General features: G+C 35.6%; 1 protein-coding gene across 1 annotated transcript; it reads left to right on the forward strand.

Moving 5' to 3' along the window:
* Nucleotides 1-6,133: 6,133 nt before the first annotated feature.
* On the forward strand, nucleotides 6,134-19,129 carry LOC110698791 (golgin candidate 5-like). The gene is made up of 20 exons (XM_021876312.1): nucleotides 6,134-6,352; nucleotides 6,484-6,689; nucleotides 8,432-9,399; nucleotides 9,507-9,578; nucleotides 11,092-11,166; nucleotides 11,524-11,638; nucleotides 12,436-12,497; nucleotides 12,622-12,669; nucleotides 14,024-14,308; nucleotides 14,427-14,486; nucleotides 14,596-14,679; nucleotides 14,785-14,850; nucleotides 14,921-15,019; nucleotides 15,217-15,435; nucleotides 15,537-15,651; nucleotides 15,731-15,951; nucleotides 16,545-16,604; nucleotides 16,682-16,795; nucleotides 18,482-18,556; nucleotides 18,648-19,129. Exons 2-20 carry the CDS (start codon nucleotides 6,545-6,547, stop codon nucleotides 18,681-18,683), a joined length of 2,919 nt encoding a protein of 972 aa, XP_021732004.1. The 5' UTR covers nucleotides 6,134-6,352; nucleotides 6,484-6,544; the 3' UTR covers nucleotides 18,684-19,129.
* Nucleotides 19,130-19,265: the final 136 nt, after the last annotated feature.

Consider the following 19,265-nt stretch of genomic DNA (forward strand, 5'->3'; position numbering starts at 1 on the left):
AAGATTTCATCAAATTTTGCAACGTATCCAATGTCGCCACCATCATTAATATTCTTATTCTGGTTATACGTAAGGGGGTTTGGGGACCACATTGTTTAAATGCAACCAGCTATCTGTAAAGAAGATGTGTGGATTAAACATGAAGCTAAATTCCTCGAGTGGTTTAGGTTGAAAGTGAGTGTGTTTACGCATTTGATATCCACATGTTATCTAACTTAGTAACAATAATTTCACGACCTATATCAATTTAACATATGCCATGTGAGCAGGTGATTCAAGATAAGCCAAATGATGAAATATTGTTTGCTTTGGCAATGGGCCCATCTAAGCGAGTGCGTACTTGGAGCCAATTCTATGTGAACGGATACAAATTCCAAACTTATGGCCATGGAAAACAGAAGTCAACCATGAATTACGGAGTATGCGTATCCAATGAAGATGGTGGAGATTTTTTTGGTATTTTAGAGGATATCATCGAGTTGGAGTTCACTGGTGCCCTAATAACTTATAAGACTGTTCTCTTCAAGTTCAGTTGGATGGATCCTACTAGGGGTATGAATATTGATCAATACAAGCTTATAGAAGTCAATCATACCAAAAAATACCCCAAGTACGATCCATTTGTGCTTTCTTACCAAGTTAACCAGGTCTACTACGCACCTTACCCGAGTCTAAAAAGAGATAGGGCTCAATGGTGGGCAGTGTTTAAGAGAAAGGCGAGGTCTATTGTTGATGCACCTATTGACGAAGACTTTCTATAGGAGACCATCGCTGACATACCAACTCTATGTGCTCCAAATGATATTCCAGACTACGAAGGTGATGAAGACGACTTTGGAGATTCAGATGATGAAGTGCTGCCTGATGCCCCTCCAGACGGGTCCAGTTTCGAATCTACTGATAGTGAGGATGAGGATGACATATTTTGGGATGACGATACTAATGATGATGATTTCAGTGCTGAGGGTGAGGGGGATTCACCTTGATTTAGGAGAGTGGTTGTAAATTTGTTTTAACTTTTTTTATTATGTAATCATAATGGATTTCACTTTATTTTAAAAGACAATCCTTTTTTTTATTTGATATATTTGCGTATTATTGGTATGTTATTGTTGATATTTTGCAAAGTCAAGGTTATGTGTGACAGTACCTTAGAAATTGTGGTAACAAGACTATTTCATTTTTAATATTATTCATAATGATTATCTTATTCTAGGTTGTCATGGTTGGTGGTGGTCATCGGAAGCTGGGACATGCCACCCCGAGAGAACGGTTTCCGTCGACTAGCCAAGCAAATACTGATGGTTCTCCGGGAGTTACCCTATCCCCAGAGTCACATGTAGATGGTTCACGTTCTGGGACATCTACTGAGGAGCAGGTCCCTGATGAGACGCAGGATCGTAGCTCTCCCATGGGTGAGGTAGCTACCCCTGTTGCGAGAAGGACTTTGCACCCTACAGGGTTATTTATTTGCTTTTTGGTACTGAGGTTCGATGATAACAACGTCAGCACTACCATTACGAGCATTTTCCAAGCACATTGGCTCAAACCATGGCTTAACTATGAGGAGGTTGACGAGGTTACTAGGACCCATTGGTGGAACCGGTTTACGATATTATACCTCCCCCAAGTTTAGTTTAGTTATCTAACTTAGTTGTGTGTTGATTGCTTATTACAATCACTTATTAAACATATAATTTTTGTTGTTTCTTTAAAACATTTGCAGAAACATTTCCTTTGGAATGCTAATATTGATGCCCTTGTGAAGGAGTATGACAAGAAGGCACATAAGATGTTGAAAGAGATAACATACAATGTCACTGTCAGAAACAAGTCAATTCCTAGATGGATGGAAAAGTTAATGTTTAGCAATTGATGGAGAAAAAAAAGGCCATGCAATTTCTGGAGAGGTTAAAACAGGCTAAGAAGAACAGGAGGGGCGGCTCTCTGTCTAATTGAATTGAGCTGTCACACTTCCAAGGTTCTATCTCTACATCAAAGCACGCAAAGAAAATGGTAATAATAAATGGTATATAATGATAAATGTAAGTAGTTACATACATTAAGCATTTAAGGAGTTATTTAATTTGTGCAGGCTCAAAAAGTCGAGGGACTGCTTCCTACTGCTCCTGAGGTGTTCCTAAAGACTCATTTCAAGGATGTTCCTGAAAAAGGAAAAGTTGCGGCTAACAAGACGACCCACAAATCTCGGTAACTCATCCAACTTTGGAAACTAATGAAATACTTTTTTTAAGGAAGAAAGTAATAATATATAAGTTATTTTGGCCTCACTTGCTTGATTATGGATGAAATTGACCATTAAACTAGTAAAATGCACTTTACTTATGATTTGAAACCTTAGACACCTAAAACTAGCTAATATTGGTATGTTAGGATCAATAATTAGTTCATTTGATAAGAAGTAGTCATTTTGGCCTCACTTGCTTGATTTTGGAGGAAATGTACCCTATAACCTTGTATGTGCATGAAACTGAATACTTTTAAGCAATTTCAACCTATAAAAATGTTAAATATACTGAATATGAGTTGTTAGAATGATTATAAGTTACTTTATAAAGAAAATAAAGAATTTGGGTAAGTTAGAAGCTCATTTATGCCATTTTCGCCTACTTTAGCTTCTATAACCTTGTATGTGCATGAAAATGAATCCTTTTAAGCAATTTCAACCTATAAACATGTTAAATATACTGAATATGAGTTGTTAGAATGATTATATGTTAGTTTATAAAGAAAATAAAGAATTTGGGTAAGTTAGAAGCTCATTTATGCCATTTTCTCCCACTTATCATATAATGCAGGATGCCTACCAAAAGAAGCTTGCCGAGTCGACCACTCAAGGGTCACAACCAGACCCTAACCAGCTATACTAGGAGGTAGTTGGTGGTAGAAAAAAGGGTGTGGTGAAGGGCCTAGGTGGGAGTGCTAGTTTGTATTACACCCCTTCTTCTGAGAAAGGCTCGGAATCGTATAATCCTTCCATTGCTTCACAGTTGGAGGAATGTGTGCAAGCAGAGGTTCCCACGCGGGTAGCGAAGGCGCAAGCGCAGATGCAGGCACAGTTTTCTACGCAATTGCAGGAAGCATTGAAGAAGGAGCGGGAAGAGGCGGCAATTGAGATCATGCGTATGATGAAGATGATGTTGCAGAACTTGTTCCCTAATTGTTCATGTGGTCCTCCATTTCACCTTCGTAGGAAAGATAACCCGGACATGAGCAGTGGTGAGGATGCTAACCAGACTCCGGTGTCGTAGTTTATATATGTTCATATAGCTCTTAGTTTAGTATTGTTCATAAAGCTCTTAGTTTAGTATTGTTCATATAGGCCTTAGCTTAGTATTGTTAATTAGCTTAAAAAAATGATATTAGTAGCTAAAATGTTAGTATTATTATTATTAGTAACTAGAACATTATTATTAGGAGTAAATACCAATGGAAGGTACTGAAGTTTGGAGAAAGTTGGAGGGAATGTACTTAAGTTTCAAAAGTTACAGTTAGAGTACTCAACCCAAAATTAACCCTACTACAACAGGTTACCATTTGCAAAAAACAAAAAAAAAAAGGGAAAATAAAAATGCTGACATAATGACAGAGGGTACTAATGTTTGGTGACAATTATAACCTTACAGCTTTTTCAATTCACCTTTTCTCTCCTCCCTTCACGTACATGTTAACCACTTCCACCATACTCTGACTCTAGTATCTTATTCTTCACTCAAAAACAAACACCAGACCACCACCAATTCCACCGTCACCCCCTCACCGTTAACTCCAAAGACAAACACCATTGCCACCAAAAATTCCAAAATCTCTCTCTTCCTCTCCATAATTCGACCCTTAAAAAAAGGATAATTAAAAAAAATAAATTAAAAACCCCTTCCCACTTCCATCTCCCTTGCCGAACTGACCAGTTGACCACCTTCCTCTGCCAGACTGACCCACCTGACCACCTCCCTTGTCGGAGCTCTTCTTGCCGCAGCAGCAGCTCTACCAAACCACAGGCAGCTCCTCTCTCGCCAACAACAACAACAATTGACTCAAACAACAACTCACATCGTATTACCTCACACCCACTTCTGTTGCGTGAAGCCACCACGACCAGCACCGCCACCGCCCTTGAGATTCCTGCACCCTCCACCACCTTTTTCTCCGTCGAACCAGCAGCCCGGACCACACCCCTCAACCATACCCAACGTTACATCTCTCTTCGCCCACCATCTCACCAATTTGGAGCAAGTTGTCACCGGATCTTTTACCTACAAGTGAAGGTTTGAGTACCTTCTTCGCAACTTTTGTAAATTCAGTACCTTGATTGCAACTTTGTCCAAACTTCAGTACCTTTCATCAGTATTTACTCTTATTATTAGTAACTAGAACACTATTATTGTAAGTATTGCTCAAACTTTGCTTTATTATTCTAAATTATGCATTTTATTTTTAATTTTTATTATTTCTAAATTTTATTATTATGATTACAGATTATAGGTTCAGGTTAGGATGCCGTCAACTAATAGTAAAAGCAATGGACACAATTTTGCAAATACAGATATTAATATATTGCGACAGTCTTTTAAACGGTCGCAATTTATGCACAATTTGCGACAGCTTAGTGCATATTATAAAAGGTTGTAATACCACAAGTTTTTGTGACAGGTAAATCGGCGGTCGTAATTCTTGTAAATTGCAACCATTCCTTTTTATGTAAAACAGTCGTAATTTATTTTGTCTACGACTGCCTAGAGCGGTCGCAATATGTAACAATTTGCAACCGTCTGTACCAGTCGCAAAGACGGTTATTTTGTGATCGTCTTTACCAGTCGCAAAGACAGTTATTTTGCGACCGTCTTTACTAGTCGCAAAGACAGTTATTTGCGACCGCCTTTACCAGTCGCAAATAAAGTTATTTGCAATCGTCTGCACTGGTTGTAATCAACTTATTGCGACCAATTTGGAAACGGTCGTTAAAAATACTAAAAATGGTCGTAATTATTTTTGCGACCGCTCTCCTGTCGTAATTTTCCTTTTTTGCGACCAAGCAAATTACGACTGGCCTGTAGCGACCGGTAACGGTCACAATTAATATTAGTGACCGTTTTTTATATTTTCAACGACCGTTTCTGACGGTCACAAAAAGCTAGTTTTTTAGTAGTGACAATCATTAAAAGAAAATGAAATATATATGAAGTATAACAATCTGAATAGACAACCATTTAACTTTATTTATTGTTAAAATTAAAGAGAAACGACACCAAGCTAGGCGAGTTATTGCAGGCAAAAGGTCATTACTATGTTGTGTATGTTATGATATATCGCTAAATGAACATGATGGTTGTTACCGAGTTTTTATTATAAAGAGTCATCGCAAGTAATGTCGTTCAAATGATGCGAGGTGTACAAGAAGGCAACAAGGTTGACCATGATCTACTCGCAACAAAGATGACAAGTTGCACATGTCATTTGAAGTCACGTGTTTAAAAAAAGTTAAATTTCGTTAGCGAAATTCATTATTACAAGTGTACCAATGAGAATTTTTCTTTATCATTTAAAACTAAATCAACATGTGTGAGTGTCTCACACCAAGGACTAAAATCAATAGTAATTCAATTAGTAAATTTCAATAATTAGATGGTGGTGGCGTATGCAGTTATGCACATTGTACACAATGCATTCGATGAAAATCAAGCATGCATAAAGCCAACGAGCATGAAGACCAAATCAAAAGAATATAAATTCCAATGTCATAACATCATATTAGTTACAACTTTTATGTTCATTGTAATTAGTTTTCATGTTCTTTGGTTTTAGACTTGGTGTTCAATGAATTCACAACGAACAATATGCATACGCTTTCCACGTTACAAAAGAAAAAAAGATTGGCGAGGGTTTTCCAAAACCCCATCCCTCAACCTACGTCAAAGCTCGTTAAATAATTTTACATATTCCATCAACAACCAACAAATAAAATAGAAAAAAAAAACAAATTCTTGATAATTAGATAACTTGTGTATAACACGAGCACAAATTAGATGTTAGTTTTTTACCATTAAATTTTAACCAACCTAGAGCAATAATAATAATAATAAAAATAATTACTGTATTTTGATTTAAAAAGATTTTCGAACAAATTTTGCTGCGTAAAGAGTGACAAAAATTGGGCTGGATCCACCAAAATCAAAATTATTTCCAGAGTGTTAATTATAGTATCATCTTCCTTCTCAATCTGATCATGGTTGTATATTCCAGACTTCACACCTGAGCTCTCACCCTTTTTCTTTCTCTCTCTTAGATCTTCCGCAACATTATTGCCGATTTCCTAGATCTCAATTATTTCCAGGTTCTCAATTACACTCTATTAATTCATTTTTGTTTGATTTCTTTTTTCTGTATTATATTAATTTAATTGCACATTTGCATAATTTAATTGTTAAATAATGTTTGATTGTTGCGATTTTGTTGTGGTTTTAGGGTTTTGTGATGAATTTGATGTTAAATTGTCGAATTTTGTGATCGAATCGAAGTTTGGAAGATGGATTGGTGGGGGAAAAGTGTGTCGTTGGGAAACTTGGATTTTTCTGGAGCTGTGAATAAGCTTCAAGAGAGTGTCAAGAATATTGAGAAGAATTTTGATAGTGCTCTTGGTTTGGAAGATAAGCCTCAGTCCGGCGATGAAGGTATTTCACTTTTATTATAATTTCGAAATTTTGTATTTTGAATTATTGATTTGGATGTAGTAATGTAGTATTATTGTTTCTTGTTGAATACTTGAATTCTAGTGGGAATTGTGTGGTAATTAGATGCTTTGTTATGGAATTGATAATTGGTAGAATGTGGAGTAGATCAGAAATGGTATGTGATTCCTGGGAATAGTGGGATCAGACCAGTTAAGCTGTTGAACACAGTCTGTCTTCAGCTCGTTGTTCAATTGGTTTAGTGAGAAACTATTATTGCTGCTTTATGAAGGAAGATTTTGAATGAGGGAGTATGTTTGGAACAGAAGAATTGTTGATATTATACATGGGTTAGTTGTATTTTGGAGATTAGGGAATTTGTCTGAGCCAAATGGAAGGGGCATTATGTAGGCGGCACTTGAACAGTGTGTGATATTTTATTAGATGCTATGATTCAATGAAAGCATGAGCTAAGACTCAAAACCTGTAGTCAATTTGATTTCTGATAGTAGTTTTAGACAATTGATGAAAGCATATGCTGTCTCTAATTCATTGTCATTCTGATTTTTAATAGGAGCACTTGGCGATTGATTTTGAATTTCCTCATCTCTTTTGTATCAGTAAAGTTTAAAGAGAGAAGGCTTGATCTTTAAGTTGTTAGATTTAATAATTGTAGAACAGTGGTGTTGTGTTTCTTGATCCTTTCCCTTAGGATTTGTTAGATCTATATCTTGATATAGGCAGGGGATATATCTCAGTGGTAGAGTACATGGAAGTAGTAGTAGTTTGAGCTGAATCATTCCTTATTCCAATGTAAACCCCCTGCCAAAACCAAAAAAGAACAGAATTTCCTCTATTGTAACAATATGATGTGTAATATGCTGGTGGCTATGGAAGTGGAGAAATGAAAGATGATTTGAGAGAGAGGTAAGCCTACCCTTACATCAAGCTAGCTTTATTATGACTAGAATTGGAGACATTTGAAAAGCATTAGAAAGAGGCAATATGATGAGTGGATATATACATCCACGGAAAGGATAGGTACGATTGAATACCAATGGGGAAACCCAGGTTCTGCAAGGGCTAGGTGTGTTATTAGAGGTATAGAAAAGAGCTATTTGAAATGTTTGCGGTGAAGTGTGGGTATGTTCATGCACTAAAGTTGAATGCTTGGAATGCTTAGAGGTCTTATTATAGCTTGGAATGGAGGTCACCATAGACACATAGAGTCTAACTCACAGTTGACTCGGAGATAGTTGCCCCCTTGTTGGTGGAGCCTATTCCTCTCAACTCTCCTTATACTCATATCATTCACCAGTGCTATCCATGATCTAAATTAATATCCCACCTATTTTTGGAGCAGTCCTGGAGGACCTTCGAGCCGTTTTCTTGGAGGATTTGGGGGGAGGTACTAGATCACGTATGAGGCCTGAAAACTCTTTCTAGCTATGGAGGGGGAACAGCTGGATGTGTGACTTAGTAGTCTGCTAGTTTTCTGTCTTTGCTGTTCTGTTTTGTTTTGCTTTGCTTTCTGTCTGCGTCTTTTCTTTTCTAGTTTGTTTTAGTTTTCTTTTCCACACCAAAAAAAACAAAAAAAAAAAAAAAAACGATATGTACTTGTTAAAATTTATAACTTGTCTTTCAGCCTGTACATTGAGCCATTGATTATCAGTGCATAAATGATTGTGTTATAGAAAAAATGGGATGTTCTCAGCTGATGCTTTTTTGGCTAACTGTTGTATCAGCTTCTGGAGACCAATCTTCTTCTAGCAATAGAAATGCACTATTCAATCCTGTTATGGCATTTATGGGTCATAGAGGAGAGGAAAATGTAGATGAGGCTGATGACAGTGAAGTTCCACATGATGAGGCAAGTGGAGAGAGTAAAGATGAATTGCCAGAGCTTTCAGAAAGCATTCAGGATCCCTCTATAGTTGAGGAGAAGAAAGATGATGTACCCGATACAGATGTTAAGCCTGCTGCAGAGCCAGTGTTTCCTGCTGATGAAGAGGGGGAGGCGAAAGAGCAAAGAGATAATGATGCATCTGAAGCTGTAGATGAGGTGGTCACTTTGCCAAAGGATTCTGATGAAGTCAAATCTGATGCACAGGAGCCTGCTACCTTGCCTAAATCAACAATCCAGGATGCTAGGATAACGGATTCTAATAAACAGCTTGATGAGGAAGGGGTAACTGAGGGGGTATCCCCAGAACATTCAGAATTAGCTGAAAGTAATCTAGCTGATCAAGTGCAACAGCTCCCTATTGATAATGTAATTACTAGGGAAGCTAGTGATGGTGTAGAGGCACAAGAAAGCGGGCAAGAGCTCGCTGTGGACAGAGGTATCCCTAAACAAGAGGAAGTGTCAAGTGATACTGGAAATCTGATTGAGCACTTGCAAACTGATGATGGTATTGGTATTGCTGAATCTGAAAGTCCTACTGAATCAGTCAATGATAGCGTATCTGCTGAACTTCCAAGTAATGCGATCCAGGGAATTGTTTCTGGTCAAGCTACTGAGGAAAGTGATTCACATGATACAACTATTGAAGAGTCAAAGCAATTCAAAGAATATGAAGATGCTAAGGTCGATAGACCTGTCTCAGTAGCCAATGTGTCTGACTCTGCTGATGCTGTCCTTGAGCTAGAAAAGGTGAAGAAGGACATGAAAATGATGGAAGCTGCATTGCAGGGAGCTGCTCGACAGGCTCAAGTATGTCTTATATCTGTCAACTTGTGAAGAGGATTGGACACTTTAATTGTTCGTAGTCTTATAAACTGATTGTAAATTCACCAAATTCTCATTTTACTGTTTTCCAGACTAAAGCCGATGAAATTGCGAGGTTAATGGGTGAAAATGAACAGTTAAAATCTGTCTTGGAAGATTTAAGGGTGAGCTTCTATCTATGTTACTGCTCCTTTTTGCTCATATATGCCTCAGTTTGCTGTACCCGAGAGCAGCTCTGGGATCTGGAAAAAGAAAACTCAAAATTAAGCTCTGGGGTCTAGGAGAAGAAAACTCAAAATAAAGTTCTGAAATATGTCTAATTTATTTCGTCAGAGAGATGGAAAATGCTACTATATTCATATCTTGTTTACGTCATCTGTGTTCCATTGACGTTCCAAGGCTTCCTTTTCATTCCTACCTTAATTACTCTCTCTCAGTGAAATTAACAGTAGTTCTCTTCTAGGTCTATTCATTGGCTGGTTGTTTATTTTTAAGTACTTTTCTTCCTTATTGGGGATTTATAGGGAAAAAACCTTCAATGCATCCTTCTAGGTTTTTGTTGCCTGATGTTTTCCAAAAAGACTAAATAGTTTAAGGAGAACTTACTTACATGAAGTGGAGAATAGGGGGCTTGCTGATATTTGGATTTTTTTTTGTGAAAAGTAACTGAATTAAGAGGCTTGAGGAAAAGAAGATTCATAGAGAATAACCTTTTCTTAAGTACTTATGACTGAAAAAGTGACAGCAGAATATTTTTTATAAAGTTAGCTGCTATGAGTTTCTTCTGGGTTGATACCTTACTAGCTGTTCATCCTGTAATTTACCGGGTAGTAATAGATTGATCACTGAAAAAGATTTTCAGCACAACTCTGTTCATATCTACTGGTCATCATATTAGAACTTATGATTGAACAATGATGTATTTTATAAAATTTAAACACAAAGAGTCTATTGATGAGAGAGGTAAAGAAATTTGGCTGTACCATGGTGTTCTTAATCCTTTTCATGACGAGTCAGTAAAATACGAGTATTAAGTGTGAACTTTGCCAAGAATTAGATGTATTATATATTTTTAAATGGACATGTCAGCAACCCTTCACTAAATCACTGCTGCTGTTGGAATTGTAGATCTATTGCTTATATATATATATATATATATATGTATATATATATATATGTATATATATATATATATATGTATATATATATATATATATGTATATATATATATATATATGTATATATTATATATATATATATATATATGTATATATATATATATATATATGTATATATATATATATATATGTATATATATATATATATATATGTATATATATATATATATATGTATATATATATATATATATATATATATATATTGGAACTGTAGATCTATTGCTTATTCACCATGATTTATTCGAGTTTTGTAGATCTTTCTACGGTTGAAGTGTTTGTGTCAGCTATATTGATAGTAGCATATAATGTTTATCACACAGATTGCAGTTATTACTTTTCTCTAGTCTCTTGATCAAAGAGGCTTATTCCCTTGGGCGTTTTTTTTTTTTTTTTTTTTTTTTTTTTTTTTTTACTTCTAATTTCTGGCTCCTTTTAGTTGAATATATGTTATTGTTATATCTGCTAAGTTTATCTAAAAACAGTAAATATCTATGACAGCGGAAATCCAATGACGCAGAAGTTGAGTCTTTGCGTGAAGAATATCACCAAAGAGTTGCAACTCTTGAACGAAAGGTACGGTTATTCTATTATGAACTAAACTCCAGGGTTTGCTGTTTTATTTATTTAATAAATTTTATTTTGAACGCCCCATGAGTTTCTTCTGAACTTTTCTTTTGACATACTTAGTTAGATATTTTAGCTCTGGTTTATCAATGTTTAGGTTTGTCTTTGATTTGTCAGAGTTTATGATCTTATAACGGACTGGTACAGTGGCACCACCTATTTGGTTGTACTACTATTGACTGAGGTTTCCCGACTTTTAAGCTCTATGTAGTCCTAATTACTTTTATCAAGAGACAAAATTTTGATTGGGCTTCCAATTTTGTTAGTAATTTTGCTTATATCTTTTCTTCCTGTGCATGATTATAGGTTTATGCTCTAACCAAGGAAAGGGATACATTACGACGAGAGCAGAACAAGAGAAGTGATGCTGCTGCTCTTTTGAAGGAAAAAGATGAAATTATAACTCAAGTCATGGCTGAGGGTGAGAGCTGAACTATGAGAAACTCTTCTCTTTGGTCGTGTACTAATATGATATCATTGTGGTTGTCTTATTGCTTTGGTCCAAATTTCTCAGCAAAATTTTTTACTATCTTTGAGAAATTTTGACGAGGGCCCTTGTATTTTGTTATATTAACAAAGCCAGGAATTTCAAGTAGCTTTAACACTGGGATTTCTTGGCTCAAAATCTTGTTAATCATATTGATGTTTCCAAACTTAAGCTGGAAGCCTCAGATTAAAGCGGTGAAGAGAGTGAGTTAATTAAACTGAGTTGCATATTGTAGAAAATCAAGCCTAATTCAGGTCACCAAAATTTCTAATCTTTGAGTATACCAAATGGTAAGATAAAAGGTTAAATGGAATATGTGACAATTGATTTTGTGACTGTTTGTCCACTAAGAGTCTTGAAAGGGCTTGATGCTAGCAAAGCACAACGGGAAACTTTCTGTGTCTTCTTGCAGTAAGAGCCCATATTTATTCTAGGATGCACTATACAGAAACAAATTAATCATAAGTTCAGCTGTTTAAAGGCTAATTATGTTGGATCCCCAAAGAATGTACATGAGTATTTAAGAATCTCTTTATATTTGAATATATCATCTGATCTTGATAAACAACTATATGTCAACTAAAGATGATTCTTTCAAGAGCTTCTCTTTGGAAAATTTTCCCTTGAATCTAATTTTCTCTCCATAATTGTATGGGCGAGTTACATTACGCAGCTCCTTGATCATATTCAATTTACTGTATTCATCTGTATCTACCTGTATTCCATGATAGGGGAAGAGCTTTCAAAGAAGCAAGCTGCTCAAGAAGCTCAAATGAGAAAATTAAGGGCTCAGGTTTTTAGTCTGTTCTCCTTTTTTTTTTTTTTTTTTTTTTTTTTTTTTTTTTTTTTCTCATCTAAGCTAACCAATTATTGTAGGGTACTAATTTGCTATTTTCCTGGTTTTTTGTGAAAGCTAGATTAGAGAATTGGATGAAGAGAAGAAGGCGTTGGTTACGAAGTTACAGGTAATTGAATTGTGGGTTACAATTCAAATGAGTTTAGAGTTTAATAAATTTCTTTTCTTAATCACCGATGAATCAGATGTAGTACTTTAACATTGTTATTGTATGATGAAGCGATAATATGTGCAACAGTGCAAGCCTATTTCTTCAGGATTTTAGGAATATAGAACAAATGCTTTATTTGGTCTCTGACACGACATCCCATGAGTTGCATCACATTTTTTTAATGCTTCATATATTCTTCATAACTCTTATTTCTGTATCTCCAATCAATTTTATCATGTAAATTTGTGTTTCAGCACTTTTATTTTTGTTTTTAAGACAAAGTTTGTCAGTTGTGAATCTATTTCTCTTTTACATATTATTACTTTTGTTGCTTTGACATTGAAATGTTTGCTTGCTCATTTGCCTCACCATGTTATGCTGTTAACCTTACTCATTCCAACTTATATGCTTGATCACCTTGAAATTCCAAGAAAGCTTGCAGTGTTCTTGTCATGATATACTTTTGCATGGCAATCTTGAAAAGTGCTTTATTTACACTGAGCTCTAGGAGGGAAAAATTCTTTGCGACATTTTCATGTCTAGTGAAACATTAGAAGAATCTGATATAAAGAAAAGCAAGAGTGTTTTTATTCCCCCTCAACTTACATTGGGCCTCTATTGGAGAACATGCAACTTTTTAATTTTTTAATTTTTATTTTTATTTATAAGCTTATTCTTCATCTATTTCTTTTGGGGTTTGGGGAGATATCTAGGACCATATTTTAGGTAAGGATGGTCAAAGCTTCTTTATCTCCATATTGTTCATAGCTTCAATCTGAACCATACGAAGTAGAATGTAAGCTATTTGGCTTTTATTGTTTTCAAAATGAGGGAAATCTTCATAATTGAACTATATGGGACTAACAAACCGATATTAATTGTTGTAACTATCTGTCATAGTGTTAACTAAAAATCTGATAAGATCAACATTGATGTTGTTGATTTAATACTTATCCCGTTTCAATTTTACTCGCAAAAATTTGACATTTGCCACTGTTCAAATATTTCTGTTTGACCATCTTTAGTGATCGATATGTAAGGCAAATTATAGTTAAGTGGGTTCTTGTTAGTGATCGTATGCAGCTTCCTAGAAAATGCTCAAGAATACAATAATGATTTTGGTATGGTTTGGTAATAATAAATTAAAATTCATTAAACTGGGTACACTTATTTGAGCAGCTGTAGTATATATATGCCATTTAACATATCTGGTTATCTCCCTATATTTGACGTAAGCTTTGGTTCTGCAGGATGGTTCTGGTGTGATGGCTCTGTTTATTCTTACTGAGCGTTTCTATTTGAATTTGTGCAGCTTGAAGAGAATAAAGTGGAGAGTATAAAGAAAGACAAGGCTGCAACTGAGAAGCTGCTCCAAGAAACAATTGAAAAGCACCAAGCAGAGCTTGCAGGTCAAAAGGAATATTATACAAATGCTTTAAATGCAGCAAAGGAGGCTGAAGCATTGGCAGAGTCACGGGCCAATAATGAAGCCCGGACTGAGTTGGAGGGCCGTCTAAGGGAAGCCGAGGAACGAGAAACAATGCTTGTCCAAGCTCTCGAGGAATTAAGACAGACATTAAGCAATCAGGAGCAGCAGGTTCTTTTCTAAACATCAGTGTGTATTTAATTTATCTGCAAGCTGATATTATTTTGCTTTTCCTATGAGGTACTATTTGAAGATAATATGTTTGGTTTTTGCTTATTGTATTATGTAGGCAATCGCGAAGGAAGACATGTTACGCAGAGATATTGAGAACCTTCAGAAACGATACCAAGTCTGTTATAGCCTTGTTTTTTAAAACTTACCTTACTCGTGCTAGTGCATTCTGGCGACTGCCTATTTGAGTTTCTAATAATATTGCTTATTTTCTTGATGCTTCTTAGGAAAGTGAGCGCCGGTGTGAAGAGCTTGTTTCACAACTACCTGAATCCACTAGGCCTCTTCTGCGACAAATTGAAGCTATGCAGGTTTTTCCCCTTAATTAGAATTTCTTTTTGGAATATGAAAGTTATAAATATGCTTACAAACTTTACAAGATTTCCAATATTATGTTTATTCTTCTTTGGTTGCAGGAGACGTCTGCTCGTAAGGCTGAAGCTTGGGCAGCTGTAGAGAGAACTCTTCAATCTCGGCTTCAGGTTTCTATTCATCTTCTAAACACCTCTACACAACTGTTATTAAGCTTTTCTTATGAGCCTTCTTTTACAGGAAGCAGAAGCTAAGGCTGCTTCTGCGGAGGAAAGAGAGCGATCGATTAATGAGCGCTTATCACAAACTCTTTCCCGGATCAATGTTCTTGAAGCTCAGGTAAAGTTCCTATATCTTAGTATAGACAGAAAATGGAATGCATAGCCTTTTGTTTATTTTGAAAAGAAAATGGTTGCTTATACTGTTCTTGAAGCTCAGGTAAAGTTCCTATATCTTAGTATAGACAGAAAATGGAATGCATAGCCTTTTGTTTATTTTGAAAAAAAAATGGTTGCTTATACTGTTACATATTGTAGATTTCATGCCTCAGAGCAGAGCAGACACAGCTTAATAAGTCTCTTGAAAAAGAAAGACAGAGAGCAGCTGAAAATTGGCAAGAATACCTTGCTGCAAAGGAAATAGCAGATACTCATGAAGGTCGTGCAAAGCAGCTTGAAGAAGAGATCAAGGAACTTAAGAGAAAATATAAAAATGAGTTGCAAGAATCCCTTGCCCACAGGGAACTTCTACAGCAGGTTGGCATTTGGTTATAATTATCATTTATCATGTATTCTCACTGCATCTTCAGTGTTGTTCACACATTTAGTTGTGTTGATTTGTTTTTGGATTATGATAGGAGTTAGATCGGGAAAAGACAGCTAGATTAGATTTGGAAAAGGCTGCTCATGTACAGTCTTCTTCTGCGTCAGATCAAAGTCCAACAATGAAGAACAAATCGACACTTGAAAATGGTATCAATTTATTATTTACCTGTCAAATAGTGACCATATTTTTTTTATTAATTTTTTCTAATATAATTTACATCTACAGGGAACTTAACACGTAAACTTTCAAGCGCCAGCAGTGTGGGTAATATGGAAGAAAGCTTCTTCTTGCAAGCTTCTCTAGACTCTTCCTCCTCTTTCCTAGAGTGGAGAAATTCTGGAGAGGCTACCATGAGTCCTTATTACTTGAAGAGCATGACGCCTAGTGCCTTTGAAGCCGCCCTTCGACAAAAGGAGGGAGAACTTGCATCATATATGTCTCGCTTGGTATGTTTTAATGCCGTTTTGACTTCAAGAGCCAACTTTTTTAAGTACGTACTATAGTCTTTTTTTTTTTTTTTTTTTGGATAAAAAATAAAGTTTGTACTATTGTCTTGGGTACTTGAGTACGAATTTGAATGTATAAAAAGTCTCAACTAAAGAAATATTTGCTGTTCTCATGGTCAGGATCCCATTGATGTTATCAACACAAGAATATTAAATGGTAGAATTTGGTCACTTCATAGCATGTTGAGTTCTACTAATAATCTTGTTCCCAACAGCTTCGTGATCTGAAGCTGGAATCCTTAAAGAATTTTAAAATTATGATGAATTGTTTCTCATGTGCATCACTTATAACCTATCCATCTAGAAATTTTGAAGATAAAAGCCCTCGTCACTGTGGTGACATGTTTGATCTTCTTACTTTTTAATGATTATATTATTAGAGAAGAACTCTCAATTTGCCAATTTATGGATCAAATGATGATAATCAGCATTGGTAGGTAGAAACCACGAGAGTGAAATAACTTAATGGCTGCACCAGTCCTTATGTATAGTTTTCCCTGATTTCTAAATTCTAAGTTTTTGTGTACTTATAGGCTTCATTGGAATCTATACGGGACTCACTTGCTGAAGAACTGGTTAAAATGACTGAGCAGGTTTGTTCAACTGTTCTTCCACAAACACATTATGGGTTCATGTGTTGTCTTGCTTACTTAGTTTATCTGCTTTGTAGTGTGAGAAATTGCGGAGTGAAGCTTCTATGTTGCCCAGCATACGGGCAGAGCTAGAGTCTCTGAGAAGGAGACATACTGCTGCTCTGGAGCTGATGGGTGAACGTGATGAGGAGGTATGTTAATTATGCTACTTTAGTGCAGTAAGGAGATATGTGCTGTAGTGATTGTTATCTAGATTTTTCCTTTACTTGTTAAGTGACACTATCATTATCAGAATGATTCTTTTTTCATTGATGCGACGTCCTTAATGTAATTTCATATGGTGTGATGAACTGTTTGGAAAAGGCCTTAGTGAGTCAGTTTACCAGCCCGCTCATTCCAAGACATTAACTCTGAATTTTGCCAGCTTAGGTATGCTATAGCTTGAATATTTGACCTTTTGAATCATCTCCCCTCATGTGTTGGGAGAGAATTGGTTCAAGAACATTCTAGTAAAAGTATATAGCATGGATTCTGAACACTTGCTCCCTGCCAAAGAATGTATCTATCTTTTAGATTGATCTAGTGGATTTTGGTCAGTGACTCTGGTTTCAGTTGAGCAGTTAAATTTTGTTTCCACTGAGTCAATTTTAATAAAAAGAGGGTGGGGGGGGGGGGAGATGGTATATGGGGTATGCCTAAAATATTATAAAACAAAGTGACTAAAACAAAAAAGAATGGGAAAAAGTTGTAAATGAGTAGAACAAAAAAAAGAAAAGAGGGAGTACAAACAAAAGTGTGTGATTTATCTAATTATCATGAACTGACAGAGTAACAGCTAATTGCCAACTTCTAATTTAACCAAACATGTTTTAAATTCACTTGTCAAATAAGCCCTCAATTATCGATTAATAGTTTTACTAAACAAGCTTATTAGTTTGCTACAAATATGCTATTTGTTGACAATGTTAAATTTTAGTTTTTAGTAAAAGTTTCAAAATACAACTTATATGTAATAATTATTAATTTTGTTTATGACATAGTCCAAAAGATAGTTCAAGAATAACTTTAAAAAATCAAAACGATATGAAAGAGTTTTAGCAATTTGAATTGACAAAACCGCTATTTGAAAATTTTCACAAAAGTCTTATTCAAAAGCTTTGAAAGTAAAACAATATGAAGTAGACAGTAACATTTCTATATTCACACTCTCTGGACTGGCTAAGACTTAGTTGATAAAAGAACTGCAAAACCAGTTTGATGCTAAGAGTAAATTTTTGTCCTTGGTTGATGAAAATAAAAAAAAACTTAAAGGTCTATCAATTTTTATTTTATTTTATTGCTGCATCAAAATTGACCTTCTATAGTTCATTGCCTGTGATACAGTTTAAACTTTGTAGGTTATTTATTTACTTATTATTTTTCGAACAGATTGCTACTTTTGCTAGAATACCTTCTAGCTACCTATCAGAATTAACCTTACTAATTTTTTTTGATGAGTAGTAAAGTTGTATATAGCATTGTGGTATTGTTATAGACTACTTAATTACTATCCCTAGAGATCTACTTGACAATCATGCTGAAGCTACCATCAAGGATTGAGCATTGAGCAGTCTAGTGTTCTGGGCCTATTGTATTGAAAGATAATGCTAGAAATAGCATGATTTATGCTGGCCTGAGTTTGAGCAGCCTACTACAGTTTCAAGTAGGAAATGAGCTTCTGGCTTGATTTCTGCCCATTTTCTCTATCTGCATATTTTGGATAGATGCCACTCTGCCGCCCACCACCCCCCCCCCCCCTACAAGTCATTTTTCTCCGTCACATGTTTTTTTAATACATATACGGAAAGTGCTTATTGTAACTGTTTTTTGCTGTTTAGCTGGAAGAACTTCGTGCTGATATCGTGGACTTGAAAGAAATGTACAGAGAACAAGTCAATTTACTTGTCAACAAGGTACTCTCAGCCTTGTTTTTTTTGAAAGTTTTATCCTCCTTCACAATTCTTGCAAATTCATGCTCTATTTATACCTGTATATGTAACACAGATTCAGATGTTAAGTCCACAAATGGGTGTTGCGTGATCATTTCAACCAGTGTCTGTATCAAGCTTTTCATCCATGAGAATGTAGTATCAATCTCACAACTCCGCAAATTCCTGCAAGTATAAGCATTTCAAAAGTTCTGAGTGTCTCAAGAAGAATCTACATCCTCGCTTGATTAGAACTGTATTGATGTATACTAATTGTTACCCTTAGGAATTCAATACTAGTCACTTGTAGCATAATTCCAACTAATTTGGAAGAGATTTTGTGAGAATTGGGGTGTTGTATTGTATAGCATGAATACCATAAGGATTGGCCTTTATATTTTTGGGGGGGGATTACTCAATTGTATCTAATTATGCAAAACTGTTACATGTTCACTATTTTCATTACTCATAAAGTGGAAGGTTAACTTCATTCTTTCAGTAAAGCATGTAAGATATGGCATCGGTTGTTATGCCTCGTTCTTGCATGAACTTCAACCTCATCTGCGTTTGATTTATACGAGTAGATATGTATTGCCTTGGCTTTAAACTTATAATGGTTTAGTTACTGAACTAACAAGTGCTATAATAAAACTGATACAGAATGGAGATTAAAGATCATCTGTAACTCAGATTA

The sequence above is a fragment of the Chenopodium quinoa genome, unplaced genomic scaffold (assembly GCF_001683475.1).
Source record: "Chenopodium quinoa cultivar QQ74 unplaced genomic scaffold, ASM168347v1, whole genome shotgun sequence".
Taxonomy (NCBI): Eukaryota; Viridiplantae; Streptophyta; class Magnoliopsida; order Caryophyllales; family Amaranthaceae; genus Chenopodium; species Chenopodium quinoa.